This window comes from Salmo salar, chromosome ssa19, assembly GCF_905237065.1.
Source record: "Salmo salar chromosome ssa19, Ssal_v3.1, whole genome shotgun sequence".
NCBI classification, from domain to species: Eukaryota; Metazoa; Chordata; class Actinopteri; order Salmoniformes; family Salmonidae; genus Salmo; species Salmo salar.
In genome coordinates, this window is record NC_059460.1 from 69,708,788 (window position 1) to 69,723,878 (window position 15,091).

The 15,091-nt window shown below is 44.9% G+C and overlaps 1 protein-coding gene across 1 annotated transcript; it reads right to left on the bottom strand.

The window, feature by feature from the left end:
- Positions 1–1,539: 1,539 nt before the first annotated feature.
- On the bottom strand, positions 1,540–11,657 carry LOC106579497 (SH2 domain-containing protein 1B). Its single transcript, XM_014159442.2, has 4 exons — positions 11,166–11,657; positions 2,890–2,953; positions 2,554–2,722; positions 1,540–2,209 (listed from the first exon to the last, which is right to left on the bottom strand). Exons 1-4 carry the CDS (start codon positions 11,303–11,305, stop codon positions 2,169–2,171), a joined length of 414 nt encoding a protein of 137 aa, XP_014014917.1. The 5' UTR covers positions 11,306–11,657; the 3' UTR covers positions 1,540–2,168.
- Between the last annotated feature and the right edge of the window lie 3,434 nt (positions 11,658–15,091).

Genomic DNA, 15,091 nt, shown 5'->3' on the forward strand with positions numbered 1-15,091 from the left:
TTATAGATGTGTAAGATAGGACAAATATAAGCACCCACCAAATATTTTTATGATATAGCTTCATTCTTGTTTTTTTCTTCCTCGTGTTTCTATATATTGTATAGTATATAAATATATATATACTGCTCAAAAAAATAAAGGGAACACTTAAACAACACAATGTAACTCCAAGTCAATCACACTTCTGTGAAATCAAACTGTCCACTTAGGAAGCAACACTGATTGACAATACATTTCACATGCTGTTGTGCAAATGGAATAGACAACAGGTGGAAATTATAGGCAATTAGCAAGACACCCCCAATAAAGGAGTGGATCTGCAGGTGGTAACCACAGACCACTTCTCAGTTCCTATGCTTCCTGGCTGATGTTTTGGTCACTTTTGAATGCTGGCGGTGCTTTCACTCTAGTGGTAGCATGAGACGGAGTCTACAACCCATACAAGTAGCTCAGGTAGTGCAGCTCATCCAGGATGGCACATCAATGCGAGCTGTGGCAAGAAGGTTTGCTGTGTCTGTCAGCGTAGTGTCCAGAGCATGGAGGCGCTACCAGGAGACAGGCCAGTACATCAGGAGACGTGGAGGAGGTCGTAGGAGGGCAACAACCCAGCAGCAGGACCGCTACCTCCGCCTTTGTGCAAGGAGGAGCAGGAGGAGCACTGCCAGAGCCCTGCAAAATGACCTCCAGCAGGCCACAAATGTGCATGTGTCTGCTCAAACGGTCAGAAACAGACTCCATGAGGGTGGTATGAGGGCCCGACGTCCACAGGTGGGGGTTGTGCTTACAGCCCAACACCGTGCAGGACGTTTGGCATTTGCCAGAGAACACCAAGATTAGCAAATTCGCCACTGGCGCCCTGTGCTCTTCACAGATGAAGCAGGTTCACACTGAGCACATGTGACAGACGTGACAGAGTCTGGAGACGCCATGGAGAACGTTCTGCTGCCTGCAACATCCTCCAGCATGACCAGTTTGGCGGTGGGTCAGTCATGGTGTGGGGTGGCATTTCTTTGGGGGGCCGCACAGCCCTCCATGTGCTCGCCAGAGGTAGCCTGACTGCCATTAGGTACCGAGATGAGATCCTCAGACCCCTTGTGAGACCATATGCTGGTGCGGTTGGCCCTGGGTTCCTCCTAATGCAAGACAATGCTAGACCTCATGTGGCTGGAGTGTGTCAGCAGTTCCTGCAAGAGGAAGGCATTGATGCTATGGACTGGCCCTCCCGTTCCCCAGACCTGAATCCAATTGAGCACATCTGGGAAATCATGTCTCGCTCCATCCACCAACGCCACGTTGCACCACAGACTGTCCAGGAGTTGGCGGATGCTTTAGTCCAGGTCTGGGAGGAGATCCCTCAGGAGACCATCCGCCACCTCATCAGGAGCATGCCCAGGCATTGTAGGGAGGTCATACAGGCACGTGGAGGCCACACACACTACTGAGCCTCATTTTGACTTGTTTTAAGGACATTACATCAAAGTTGGATCAGCCTGTAGTGTGGTTTTCCACTTTAATTTTGAGTGTGACTCCAAATCCAGACCTCCATGGGTTGATAAATTCGATTTCCATTGATTATTTTTGTGTGATTTTGTTGTCAGCACATTCAACTATGTAAAGAAAAAAGTATTTAATAAGATTATTTCATTCATTCAGATCTAGGATGTGTTATTTTAGTGTTCCCTTTATTTTTTTGAGCAGTGTATATTTTTTTGACATAGTTGGGAAGGGCATAGTTGGGAAGGGCTCGTAAGCAAGCAATTCACGGTAAAGTCTACACCCGTTGTATTCCGTGCATGTGAAAATAAAATGTGATTTTAACTTCCACTTCAACAACCAGACAAACACTATTCTCTCTGACAATCTCAGTAGCCCTGGAACACACAACAGCACACAACACATTGCATTAGGCAGGGGCGGACTGAGACCAAAAATCAGCCCTGGCATTTTTAATACACCAGCCCAATTTTTGTACTTTGAGGCCCCAATTATTAGCCAGATAATGATAATTTAACTAAAAAATATATATGAATTAGACAGGCCCTATGGGCTCAAATTTGACCAGTCCGGCCCCTGGCATCAGGATTAAAAAACACACAACCTGCCTGAAGGCACCACACCTAGATATTTACAGGCTCATAGATGATGTAGGTCAGGGGTGTGCTGCTGAATCAAGAGGGCAGGACAACAACGTAGTCTGATGCATCCACATCTAGACAAGAGAGGGACAGAGAAATGGACACAAGTAGTGAGTGGCTATTTAAGGATTATATATTTTTTTTACCTTTATTTAACTAGGCAAGTCAGTTAAGAACAAATTCCTATTTTCAATGACGGCCTAGGAACAGTGGGTTAACTGCCTTGTTCAGGGGCAGAACGACAGATTTGTACCTTGTCAGCTCAGGGATTCAAACTTGCAACCTTTCAGTTACTAGTCCAATGCACTAAACACTATACTACCCTGCCGTCCTGATAACGATCTGGACATCTGATAAAGGTCTGAAAAAAGTCAGTGACAGATGGAAGTGAAACTAATAGACAGACAATGTTACTTACTTTCATAATCAGGCACCTCGTCGATGACATTGGGGGCGGGAAGTTGTAGCAGTGTCTTCCTCTTGACTGAGTGGCGCAGATGCTGAGCCAATCCCTGCCCCCGACGCTTATAATGGCGGACCAGCTCCTCTAACGTCTTAAAGAATTTCTCCTCTACACCAGACGCTGTCTACACACAGACAGTCAGACCATCAGAAACACACACAAACGCAAGCGCTCACACACACACACACACACACACACACACACACACACACACACACACACACACACACACACACACACACACACACACACACACACACACACACACACACACACACACACAGGGTGTACCTGCAGGGTGTAGCTTCCAGTGTGGGTCTGGAGGATTCTGTAGGTATACACCACCTTCTTTTTACTGCAGAAACACAACACACAAATACAGCACCAGTCAAACATATGAACACACCTACTCATTCAAGGGTTTTTCTTTATTTTTACAATTTTCTACATTGTAGAATAATGGTGACGACATCAAAACTATGAAATAACACATATGGAATCATGTAGTAACCAAAAAACTGCTAAACAAATCAAAATATACTTTATATTTGAGATTCTTCAAAGTCGCCACCCTTTGCCTTGATGACAGCTTTGCAGACTCTTGGCATTCTAACAACCAGCTTCATCTGGAATGCTTTTCCAACAGTCTTGAAGGAGTTCCCACATATGCTGAGCACTTGTTGGCTGCTTTTCCTTCACTCTGCGGTCCAACTCATCCCAAACCATCTCAATTGGTTTGAGATCGGGTGATTGATTGTGGAGGCCAGGTCATCTGATGCAGCACTCCATCACTCTCCTTCTTGGTCAAATAGCCCTTACACAGCCTGGAGGTGTGTTGGGTCATTGTCCTGTTGATTTTTTTTTTATAGTTCCACTAAACGCAAACCAGATGGGATGCGTATCGCTGCAGAATGTGCCTTGAATTCTAAATAAATCACAGACAGTGTCACCTGCAAAGCATCATCAAACTTCCTACTACATGCTTCACGGTGAGAACCACACACGCGGAGATCATCTGTTCACGTACTCTGCGTCTCAGACACGGCGGTTGGAACCAAAAATCTAACATTTGGACTCATCAGACCAAAGGACAGATTTCCACCGATCTAATGTCCTTTGCTCGTGTTTCTTGGCCCAAGCAAGTCTCTTCTTATTGGAGTCCTTTAGTAGTGTTTTCTTTGCAGCAATTCGACCATGAAGGCCAGATTCACGTAGTCTCCTCTGAACAGTTGATTACTTGAACTCTGTGAAGCGTTTATTTGGACTGCAATTTCTGAGGCTGGTAAATCTAATGAACTTTTCCTTTGCAGCAGAAGTACCTCTGGGTATTCCTTTCCTGTGGCGGTCCTCATTAGAGCCAGTTTCATCATAGCGCTTGATGGTTTTTGCGTAATGACTGACCTTCATGTCTTAAAGTAATGATGGACTGTCATTTCTCAAGAAATAATATTTTATAACAATAAAGCGAACTGGATGGAATATGGGGAAAATGCAGCAAATTATTTTTTAATCTTCAACATAGAAATACTCACAAAAAGAATTGACTGAAACTTGTTACAAATGACGGAGTCACCCATGTTCACCAAATTATATTTTGAAAGAAGCAAAGTAAGCAAAGTACTTTAAACATATGTTTTCCTTTCATCTCCACTAACCAAAGTTAATTGTAAATATTTTTTCCCTATTAATAATGTAAAATGAACAGCTGTACAGAAAGAATAATGTGAATGCCAAATTACAGAGGAGGAACTTCTTGATGCAATTAAAGCCTTTAAGTCTGGGAAAAGTCTAGGGCTGGATGGCATACAAGTTGAGGTATACCAAACCTTTTTTGATGTACTCAGAGGACCATTATTAGCATGTTTTAACCACTCCTATAACAATTGTAGATTATTAGATACTCAACAAGGTCTGATTTCATTATTACTGAAACAGGACCCAAGTGGTAAATATAAAGATCCAGTCCATTTAAAAGATTGGAGGCCCCTTACACTTCAGTGTTGTGATGCAAAATAATTCTAGAAAAATGCATAGCGCATAGAATTAAAAAGATATTGTCGTATATTAATCATCCTAATCAGACAGGTTTTTTACATGGACAATAAATTGGAGATAATATAAGACAAGGACTGGAAACAATAGAACACTATGAAAAATCAGTGAAACATGGTATACTCCACCAGCCAGCAGTACTGTATCATTTTAGTCAATAAGATTTTTGCAACGTAAGCTTAACTTCCTGAACATTCGAGACGTGTAGTCCACTTGTCATTCCAATCTCCTTTGCATTAGCGTAGCCTCTTCTGTAGCTTGTCTACTATGTGTCTGTCTATCCCTGTTCTCTCTCCTCTGCACAGGCCATACAAACGCTCCACACCGCGTGGCCGCTGCCACTCTAACCTGGTGGTCCCAGCGCGCACGACCCACGTGGAGTTCCAGGTCTCCGGCAGCCTCTGGAACTGCCGGTCTGCGGCCAACAAGGCTGAGTTCATCTCAGCCTATGCTACCCTCCAGTCCCTAGACTTCCTGGCGCTGACGGAAACATGGATTACCACAGATAACACTGCTACTCCTACTGCTCTCTCCTCGTCTGACTACGTGTTCTCGCATACCCCTAGAGCATCGAGCCAGCGGGGTGGTGGCACTGGAATCCTCATCTCTCCCAAGTGGACATTCTCTCTTTCTCCCCTGACCCATCTGTCTATCTCCTCATTTGAATTCCATGCTGTCACAGTTACCAGCCCTTTCAAGCTTAACATCCTTATCATTTATCGCCCTCCAGGTTCCCTTGGAGAGTTCATCAATGAGCTTGACGCCTTGATAAGTTCCTTTCCTGAGGATGGCTCACCTCTCACAGTTCTGGGTGACTTTAACCTCCCCACGTCTACCTTCGAGGCATTCCTCTCTGCCTCCTTCTTTCCACTCCTCTCCTCTTTCGACCTCACCCTCTCACCTTCCCCCCCTACTCACAAGGCAGGCAATACGCTTGACCTCATCTTTACTAGATGCTGTTCTTCCACTAATCTCATTGCAACTCCCCTCCAAGTCTCCGACCACTACCTTGTATCCTTTTCCCTCTCGCTCTCATCCAACACTTCTCACTCTGCCCCTACTCGGATGGTATTGCGCCGTCCCAACCTTCGCTCTCTCTCTCCCGCTACTCTCTCCTCTTCCATCCTATCATCTCTTCCCTCTGCTCAAACCTTCTCCAACCTATCTCCTGATTCTGCCTCCTCAACCCTCCTCTCCTCCCTCTCTGCATCCTTTGATTTCCTCTGTCCCCTATCCTTCAGGCCGGCTCGGTCCTCCCCTCCTGCTCCGTGGCTCGACGACTCACTGCGAGCTCACAGAACAGGGCTCCGGGCAGCCGAGCGGAAATGGAGGAAAACTCGCCTCCCTGCGGACCTGGCATCCTTTCACTCCCTCCTCTCTACATTTTCCTCTTCTGTCTCTGCTGCTAAAGCCACTTTCTACCACTCTAAACTCCAAGCATCTGTCTCTAACCCTAGGAAGCTCTTTGCTACCTTCTCCTCCCTCCTGAATCCTCCTCCCCCTCCCCCCTCCTCCCTCTCTGCGGATGACTTCGTCAACCATTTTGAAAAGAAGGTTGACGACATCCGATCCTCGTTGCTAAGTCAAACGACACTGCTGGTCCTGCTCACACTGCCCTACCCTGTGCTTTGACCTCTTTCTCCCCTCTCTCTCCAGATGAAATCTCGCGTCTTGTGACGGCCGGCCGCCCAACAACCTGCCCACTTGACCCTATCCCCTCCTCTCTTCTCCAGACCATTTCCGGAGACCTTCTCCCCTACCTCACCTCGCTCATCAACTCATCCTTGACCGCTGGCTACGTCCCTTCCGTCTTCAAGAGAGCGAGAGTTGCACCCCTTCTGAAAAAACCTACACTCGATCCCTCCGATGTCAACAACTACAGACCAGTATCCCTTCTTTCCTTTCTCTCCAAAACTCTTGAACGTGCCGTCCTTGGCCAGCTCTCTTGCTATCTCTCTCAGAATGACCTTCTTGATCCTAATCAGTCAGGTTTCAAGACTGGGCATTCAACTGAGACTGCTCTTCTCTGTGTCACGGAGGCTCTCCGCACTGCTAAAGCTAACTCTCTCTCCTCTGCTCTCATCCTTCTAGACCTATCTGCTGCCTTTGATACCGTGAACCATCAGATCCTCCTCTCCACCCTCTCCGAGCTGGGCATCTCCGGCGCCGCCCACGCTTGGATTGCGTCCTACCTGACAGGTCGCTCCTACCAGGTGGCGTGGCGAGAATCTGTCTCCGCACCACGTGCTCTCACCACTGGTGTCCCCCAGGGCTCTGTTCTTGGCCCACTCCTATTCTCGCTATACACCAAGTCACTTGGCTCTGTCATATCCTCACATGGTCTCTCATATCATTGCTATGCAGATGACACACAATTAATCTTCTCCTTTCCCCCTTCCGACAACCAGGTGGCGAATCGCATCTCTGCATGTCTGGCAGACATATCAGTTTGGATGACGGATCACCACCTCAAGCTGAACCTCGGCAAGACGGAGCTGCTCTTCCTCCCGGGGAAGGACTGCCCGTTCCATGATCTCGCCATCACGGTTGACAACTCCCTTGTGTCCTCCTCCCAGAGTGCTATGAGCCTTGGCGTGACCCTGGACAACACCCTGTCGTTCTCCACCAACATCAAGGCGGTGACCCGATCCTGTAGGTTCATGCTCTACAACATTCGCAGAGTACGACCCTGCCTCACACAGGAAGCGGCGCAGGTCCTAATCCAGGCACTTGTCATCTCCCGTCTGGATTATTGCAACTCGCTGTTGGCTGGGCTCCCTGCCTGTGCCATTAAACCCCTACAACTCATCCAGAACGCCGCAGCCCGTCTGGTGTTCAACCTTCCCAAGTTCTCTCACGTCACCCCGCTCCTCCGCTCTCTCCACTGGCTTCCAGTCGAAGCTCGCATCCGCTACAAGACCATGGTGCTTGCCTACGGAGCTGTGAGGGGAACGGCACCTCCGTACCTTCAGGCTCTGATCAGGCCCTACACCCAAACAAGGGCACTCCGTTCATCCACCTCTGGCCTGCTCGCCTCCCTACCTCTGAGGAAGCACAGTTCCCGCTCAGCCCAGTCAAAACTGTTCGCTGCTCTGGCACCCCAATGGTGGAACAAGCTCCCTCACGACGCCAGGACAGCGGAGTCAATCACCACCTTCCGGAGACACCTGAAACCCCACCTCTTCAAGGAATACCTGGGATAGGATAAAGTAATCCTTCTAACCCCCCCCTTAAAGATTTAGATGCACTATTGTAAAGTGGTTGTTCCACTGGATATTATAAGGTGAATGCACCAATTTGTAAGTCGCTCTGGATAAGAGCGTCTGCTAAATGACTTAAATGTAAATGTAAATGTATTTATAGCTGACTTTAAAAAGGCTTTTGATAAAGTACGACTGGAATTTCTATATACATTTCTGGAATATTTCAATTTTGAAAAATCTCTTATACAATGGGTTAAAGTTATATATATATATAGTAACACTAGGTGTAAAATAGTAAATAATGTATATTTCTCAGAAAGTATTAAACTGTCAAGAGGAGTAAAACAAGGGTGTCCACTATTGGCATATCTATTTATTATGGCATCAAAATGTTAGCTATTAAAATCAGATCCAATAATACTATCAAGGGCCTAGAAATCCAGTGCTTAAAAACAAAGGTGTCATTGTACGCTGATGATTCATGTTTACTTTTAAATCCACAATTTGGATCCCTCCACAGCCTCATAGAGGATCTATATACATTTTCTAACCTTTCTGGATTACAATCAAATTATGATAAATGTACCATATTACGTATTGGATCACAAAAATATATATAACTTTTACATTACCGTATAGTTTACCAATAAAATGGTCTGATGGTGAAGTGCACATACTCAGTGTTCATATCCTGAAAGAAAGAAATGCTCTCACTACAATACATTTTTATAGTAAGTTAGCAAAATAAATAAGACCTTGCTACCGTGGAAAGGAAAATACCTGCCTATTTGTGGAAAAATCACCCTGATTAACTCTTTAGTCATATCCCAGTTTACCTATTTGCTTATGGCCATGCCTACACCTAGCAAACAGTTTTTTGAATTATATGAGCAAAAAATATTGAATTTTATTTGGAATGGCAAGGCAGACAAAATGAAACGGGACTATTGATATAATATGTCACACATGCAGCTAACAAAAATATTTGTAAATGTCTGCTCTATTCAAAATTACAACCAACTAATTGCAGCATTACTGCAAAAATGGAAGAGGCAAGTGGAAGGGGGAGAAAGTAAGGAACTTGTCTGTCTGCCCTGCATTAAAGACCAAAATTGGCTAAAGAAAATTGTGATAAATAAAAAAGTATACCAGTTTCATTTAAGGACCAAAACATTTACAGCTGTGCCATATAGATTGCAAAATAGTTGGGAAGAGATTTTCAATGTACCGATTCCATGACACATGGTTTATGAATTGATACACAAAACAACTGGATTCAAAATCATTTAAATTATTATACAAAATTATTGCAACCAATAGAATGTTATATATATGGGGGATACAACCATGCCAGTTCTGCAGATTTAGCTGCGAAGAGACAGAATCATTAGATCATTTTCAGTTTTTGGTCGCAGGTTCAGGAATGCCTGAAGAATTGCAACATTTACCTGGAGCTAACTCTGTAAATTGCACTGTTGGGTGATTTAAAAAGTCATAGTCAATCGATCAATACTATAATAGTACTCTTAGCAAAAATGTTTATCTTTAATTTAAAATATGTAGAATCTGTAAGATTAGAAAGGTTCAGATCTTTTGTGAAACATCATAGCACAGTTGAAAATATATGGCAAATAGAAACTGGATGGTGTTCAGAGATAGATGGGAGGGGTTGAGTGTAGCTGAAGGATGGGACTAAAAACAAACAAAAGATAATTATTTTAATATATACTGTATCCGTAAAATGTATATAGTATGTATAAGCTGGAAGTAGAAGCCTAAGTGTTGTTGTCCACTAGTTTACTCCAATTAGGGGAGGGGTGACAGGGTTAGGGGAAAATAATATAGGAGTTTTTTTTTCTTTTTAAAAAATACATATTTTATATATTTACAGAAAAAATATATGGGGGATTGGAAATGATGGAGACAATTACATTGATGGAAGCCACAATCTATATGCAAAAAATATATATAATAATAATAAAAAATAGAATGACTTTCAACATGTCACTGTTATAGGATGCCACCTTTCCAACAAGTCAGTTCATCAGATTTCTGCCCTGCTAGAGCTGCCCCGGTCAACTGTAAGTGCTGTTATTATGAAGTGGAAACATGTAGGAGTAACAACGTCTCAGTTACGATGTGGTAGGCCACACAAGCTCACAGAATGGGACAGCCCAGAGTGCTGAAGCGCGTAGCTCGTAAAAATTGTCTGTCCTCAGTTGCAACACTCAATACAGAGTTCCAAACTGCCTCTGGAAGCAACGTCAGCACAATAACTGTTCATCGGGAGTTTCATGAAATGGGTTTCCATGGCCAATCAGCCGCACATAAGCCTAAGATCCCCATGCGCAATGCGAAGTGTCAGCTGGAGTGGTGTAAAGCTCACCACTATTGGGATCTGGAGCAGTGGAAACGCATTCTCTGGAGTGATGAATCACGCTTTACAATCTGGCGTTCCGGTGGATGAATCTTGGTTTGGCAGATGTCAGGAGAACACTACCTGCCCGAATACATAGTGCCAACTATAAAGTTTGATGGAGGAAGAATAATGGTCTGGGGCTGTTTTTCATGGTTCGGGCTAGGCCCCTTAGTTCCAGTGAAGGGAAATCTTAATGCTACAGCATACAATGACATTCTAGACAATTCTGTGCTTCCAACTCTGTGGTAACAGTTTGGGGAAGGTTCTTTCCTGTTTCAGCATGACAATGCACCCATGCACAAAGCAAGGTCCATACAGAAACGGTTTGTTGAGATTGATGTGGAAGAACTTGACTGACCTGCACAGATCCCTGACCTCAACTCCATCGAACACCTTTGGGATGAATTGGAATGCTGACTGCGAGACAGGCCTAAACGCCCAACATTAGTGCCCGACCTCACTAATGCTCTTCTGGATGAATGGAAGCAAGTCCCTGCAGCAATGTTTCAACATCTAGTGGAAAGTCTTCCAAGAAGAGTGGACGCTGTTATAGCAGCAAAGGGGGGAACAACTCCATATTAATGCCCATGTTTGACGAGCAGGTGTCCACATACATTTAGCCATGGAGGGTAGGGGGCTGTACTGATCATGGAGTGTGTAATGTGTAAGGTTATATGTTACCCTTCTTCCTCACTCATTTTTGTTATAGATGTCACAGGGGTTCCTGGCTTTCTCCAATGAGTACTGACTAGTGTTCCCTAGAGCACCAAACCACCCTACAATATTAAAACTAGGATGGATTCTATAAAGCATTTATAAAATGCTTGGACGATGGATTGGTGTACATTAAACATCCTACTTTCTGTAAAAAGAACAAGGAGTGTAATACTCACTAGACACACAGGCACATGGCTCCTTGGATGGTTTCGCTGTCTCTGATGAGGTAGGCTCCATCCTTCCCCTTCTTCCCCAGCAGATCCTCACAGTCCAGTTTACTGATCGCCCCATGGTACATCAGTAGAGGCGATGCCATTGTAACTATCCCAACAGCGGGGCAACTGGGGGTCAACACCCTCCCTCTCTACCTCTCTTCCTGTATCCGTCCACTCAGGCCTGGTCCTCCCACTCTCCTCAGTCAGTCCTCACCTCTTCTTTTGATATTCTCCCCTGTTTCTTCACTCCAATCTTCTATTTCTCGCCTGTCCTCTCCTCTCCCTGTGTTCTCTGTCTCCTCACCCCAGAGAGAAGCTAGCAGAGGTAGCGTTGGTAAAGTTACTCTCTGATAATCAATCAACCAATCTTTCCATAATCTGCAGTGAGAGCAGACAGACACAGACAGAGAACACTCTTCAAAGGTTCAATATCTCACAGACCCTCTTTCAAACGCGCCTCTGCGGCCACAAGATCACAGGAAGTGTGGTAAAGAGAGAGAGAGAGAGAGAAAGAGAGAGAGACAAGAAAAGGGCAACCAGTGAAGAACAAACACCATTGTGAATACAACCATATTTATGTTTATTTATTTTCCCTTTTGTACTTTAACTATTTGCACATAATATGACATTTGAAATGTCTTTATTGTTTTGGAAATGTTGTGACTGTAATGTTTACTGTTCATTTGTATTGTTTATTCCACTTTTGTTTATTATCTACTTCACTTGCTTTGGCAATGTTAACATATGTTTAAAATGCCAATAAAGCCCCTTGAATTCAATTCAAAATTGAATTGAGAAAGAGAGAGAGAGCATGCGCTTGGTGGGTTCTAAACGGATTAGCTATTGAGAGGAAGACAGTTTCCCCCTTGTGGAATGAAGGTATGTATGTATGAAGGCATGTAAGTGTTGGCCAGTTTACCAGTTCTGACGAGAAGCAGCCTAGCTACCCTGGGCTGACCTTTCTGAGCTCTGTGGTCCCGCTTCCATTCCCTGCTCAAGTTCAAGCCTTCGGGCAAGATTTTATTTGTGAAGTGGACATGAGCACTGGGCAGTCAAAGCGGGAAAACGAGGTTGGGGGATGGTAAGAAAGGTTGGCAGTAGATGGAGTACACCTACAACTGGTCTGGAAGTTACATTTCGTAACAGGTTAGGAGAACATAACCTAACCCTAACCCTCTTCCTAACCTTAACTTCATTCTTATAACCTGTTATGTTAATTCTCCTAACCTACCACCAGGTTAGATAATCAGTGTTGCTGCTAGTCACTCTCGAAATAACTCAGTTGCTGGACAGTAGCTCATACTTCGTTTTCCAGTGTTTACAGACTGATTAACCTACTTCTATTCAACCAGAGTCAGAATGCCCCGTAACCAGTGTTGGGGGTAACACATTACTTTTATGACTAACAAGTAATATTATTACAGTTACTTTTTCAAACAACTTGTGCGCAAAGGATACTGATAGCCACAAAGTTCAACTGGCACAATCATCAGGTAGTGTGTGTGTGTGTGTGTGTGTGTGTGTGTGTGTGTGTTTACAAAAAACTGTAACCAATGGCATTACCAGCAAAAATATTGTAATCAGATTACATAAACTTTCTGTTTTCTCAATGACATTCAATTCTGCATAAAAAAAAATCGCAAGTTTAAGTTTGTTACACCTGAGCGAGTCTGACCACAAGTCAGAGACCACTATATGATGACACACCAAATGCGTTTGATGGATCCGTTTTGTCTTCTTCTAATGCCCCTTAGGGGGAAAGTAATCCAAAAGTAATCAGATTACATTACCGAGTTTGGTTAATCCAAAAGTTACATGACTGATTTTAATTTTGTGCAGGTAAATACTAACTTTAAGTAACCTACCCAACCCTGTGTGTCACGTCCTGACCATGGTAAGCTGTTATTTTCTATGGTAGAGTAGGTCAGGGTGTGACAGGTTTTTTTCTTCTATGTTTTGTATTTCTATGTTCATGTTCTAGTTTTGTATTTCTATGTTGGTTTTGTTAGGGATGATCTCCAATTAGAGGCAGCTGGTCCTCGTTGTCTCTAATTGGAGATCATAATTAAGTATGGGTTTTTTCCACCTGATGTTGTGGGATCTTATTTTTGCACAGCTCTGTAAAGCTTGCAGAACGTGACGTTCGTGGTTCTTAGTTTATTGTTTTGTATTAGTGTTCTGAGTTAAAATAAATATTTATCATGAGCACTCAACACGCTGCACCTTGGTCTACTCCTTTTGACGAGCGTCACAGAAGATCCCACCAACACAGGACCAAGCAGTGTACCCAGGAGGTAATGGCATCCTGGTCTTATGAGGAGATCAGGAGGAGTATATCCGGGGCTTGGGATAAAATAGTGGCAGGAGAAAAGAGCCTGCCAGGGAAGCAGGCGGAAGCAGCGAAGGAGGGACAGCTACAAAGTCGGGAAGGAAGGCTACAGAAACCCCAAGAGAATTTGGGGGTGGGCACATGGAGCAGTCGGCGGAGCCGAGGAGTGAACCAGAGCCAATCCGGGAGAAGAGGGAGAATTTGGAGAAGGGAGAAATGGGAGAGTTGTTGAGTTGGTGGAGGATGCACAAGTTTTTCCAAAAGGAACGTGTTGTCAGTTTGGTGCCACCTGAGTCAGCTCCCCGTACTCATCCTGAGAAGTGTGTGGAAGTTCTGGAGCAATTGATACCGGCTATACACACCAGGTCTCCAGTACGTCTCAACAGCCCGGTACGTCCTGTGCCTGCTCCTCGCATTCGCCCTGAAATGCGTGTCACCAGTCTGGTGCCACCTGTCCCGGCTCCACGCATCAGGCCTCCAGTGCGCATTCCCAGTCCGGAACCTCCTGAGACGGTCCCCAGTCCGGAACCTCCTGAGACGGTCCCCAGTCCGGAACCTCCTGAGACGGTCCCCAGTCCGGAACCTCCTGAGACGGTCCCCAGTCCGGAACCTCCTGAGATGGTCCCCAGCCCGGAACCTCCTGAGACGGTCCCCAGCCCGGAACCTCCTGAGACGGTCCCCAGCCCGGAACCTCCTGAGACGGCCTGCAGCCCGGAACCTCCTGAGACGGCCTGCAGCCCAGAACCTCCAGCGGCGGCCTGCAGCCCGGAACCTCCAGCGATGATCCACGGTCTGGTGGCACAGAAGCAGAGGGATCAGCGGGTGGAGCGGAGGTTACGCCCCGAACCAGAGCCGCCTCCTCTACTGGAGGATTCGCTGGATGATAAGGTTCTGGGTACTGCACACCAGAGCTGCCATAGACACTTGTTACCCTCCCTTTTGTTTTTTTAGTTGCATTCGGAGTCTGCACCTTTGGGGTAAGCTGTTATTTTCTATGGTAGAGTAGGTCAGGGCGTGATGGGTTTTTCTATGTTTTGTATTTTTATGTTCATGTTCTAGTTTTGTATTTCTATGTTGGTTTTGTTTGGGATGATCTCCAATTAGAGGCAACTGGTCCTCGTTGTCTCTAATTGGAGATCATACTTAAGTAGGTTTTTTTTTTCCACCTGGTGTTGTGGGATCTTGTTTTTGCACAGCTCTGTAAAGCCTGCAGAACGTGACGTTCGTGTTTCTGTTTATTGTTTTGTATTAGTGTTCTGAGTTAAAATAAATATTTATCATGAGCACTCAACACGCTGCACCTTGGTCTACTGCTTTTGACGAGCGTCACACTGTGTGTGTGTGTCAAATAAAATGTTATTTGTCACATGCGCTGAATACAGGTAGACTTTACAGTGAAATACTTACTTACAAGCCCTTAACCATCAATGCAGTATTAAGAAAAATACCTATAAAAGTAACAAAGAATTAAAGAGCAGCAGTAAAATAACAATAGTGAGACCTGGGCGAACCGCCCGAGACATGGGCGCTAGGCAAGCCGGTTGGGGCGTAGAAGCCC

What these genes read in the sequence shown, in the direction of transcription:
- LOC106579497 (XM_014159442.2), bottom strand. Translation starts at nt 11,305, where the DNA reads ATGGCATCGCCTCTACTGATGTACCATGGGGCGATCAGTAAACTGGAC. An exon ending in GCCATGTGCCTGTGTGTCTA is followed by an intron (nt 2,954 to 11,165) that starts GTGAGTATTACA and finishes GTGTTTCTGCAG; the next exon opens with TAAAAAGAAGGTGGTGTATA. An exon ending in CTGGAAGCTACACCCTGCAG is followed by an intron (nt 2,723 to 2,889) that starts GTACACCCTGTG and finishes GTCTGTGTGTAG; the next exon opens with ACAGCGTCTGGTGTAGAGGA.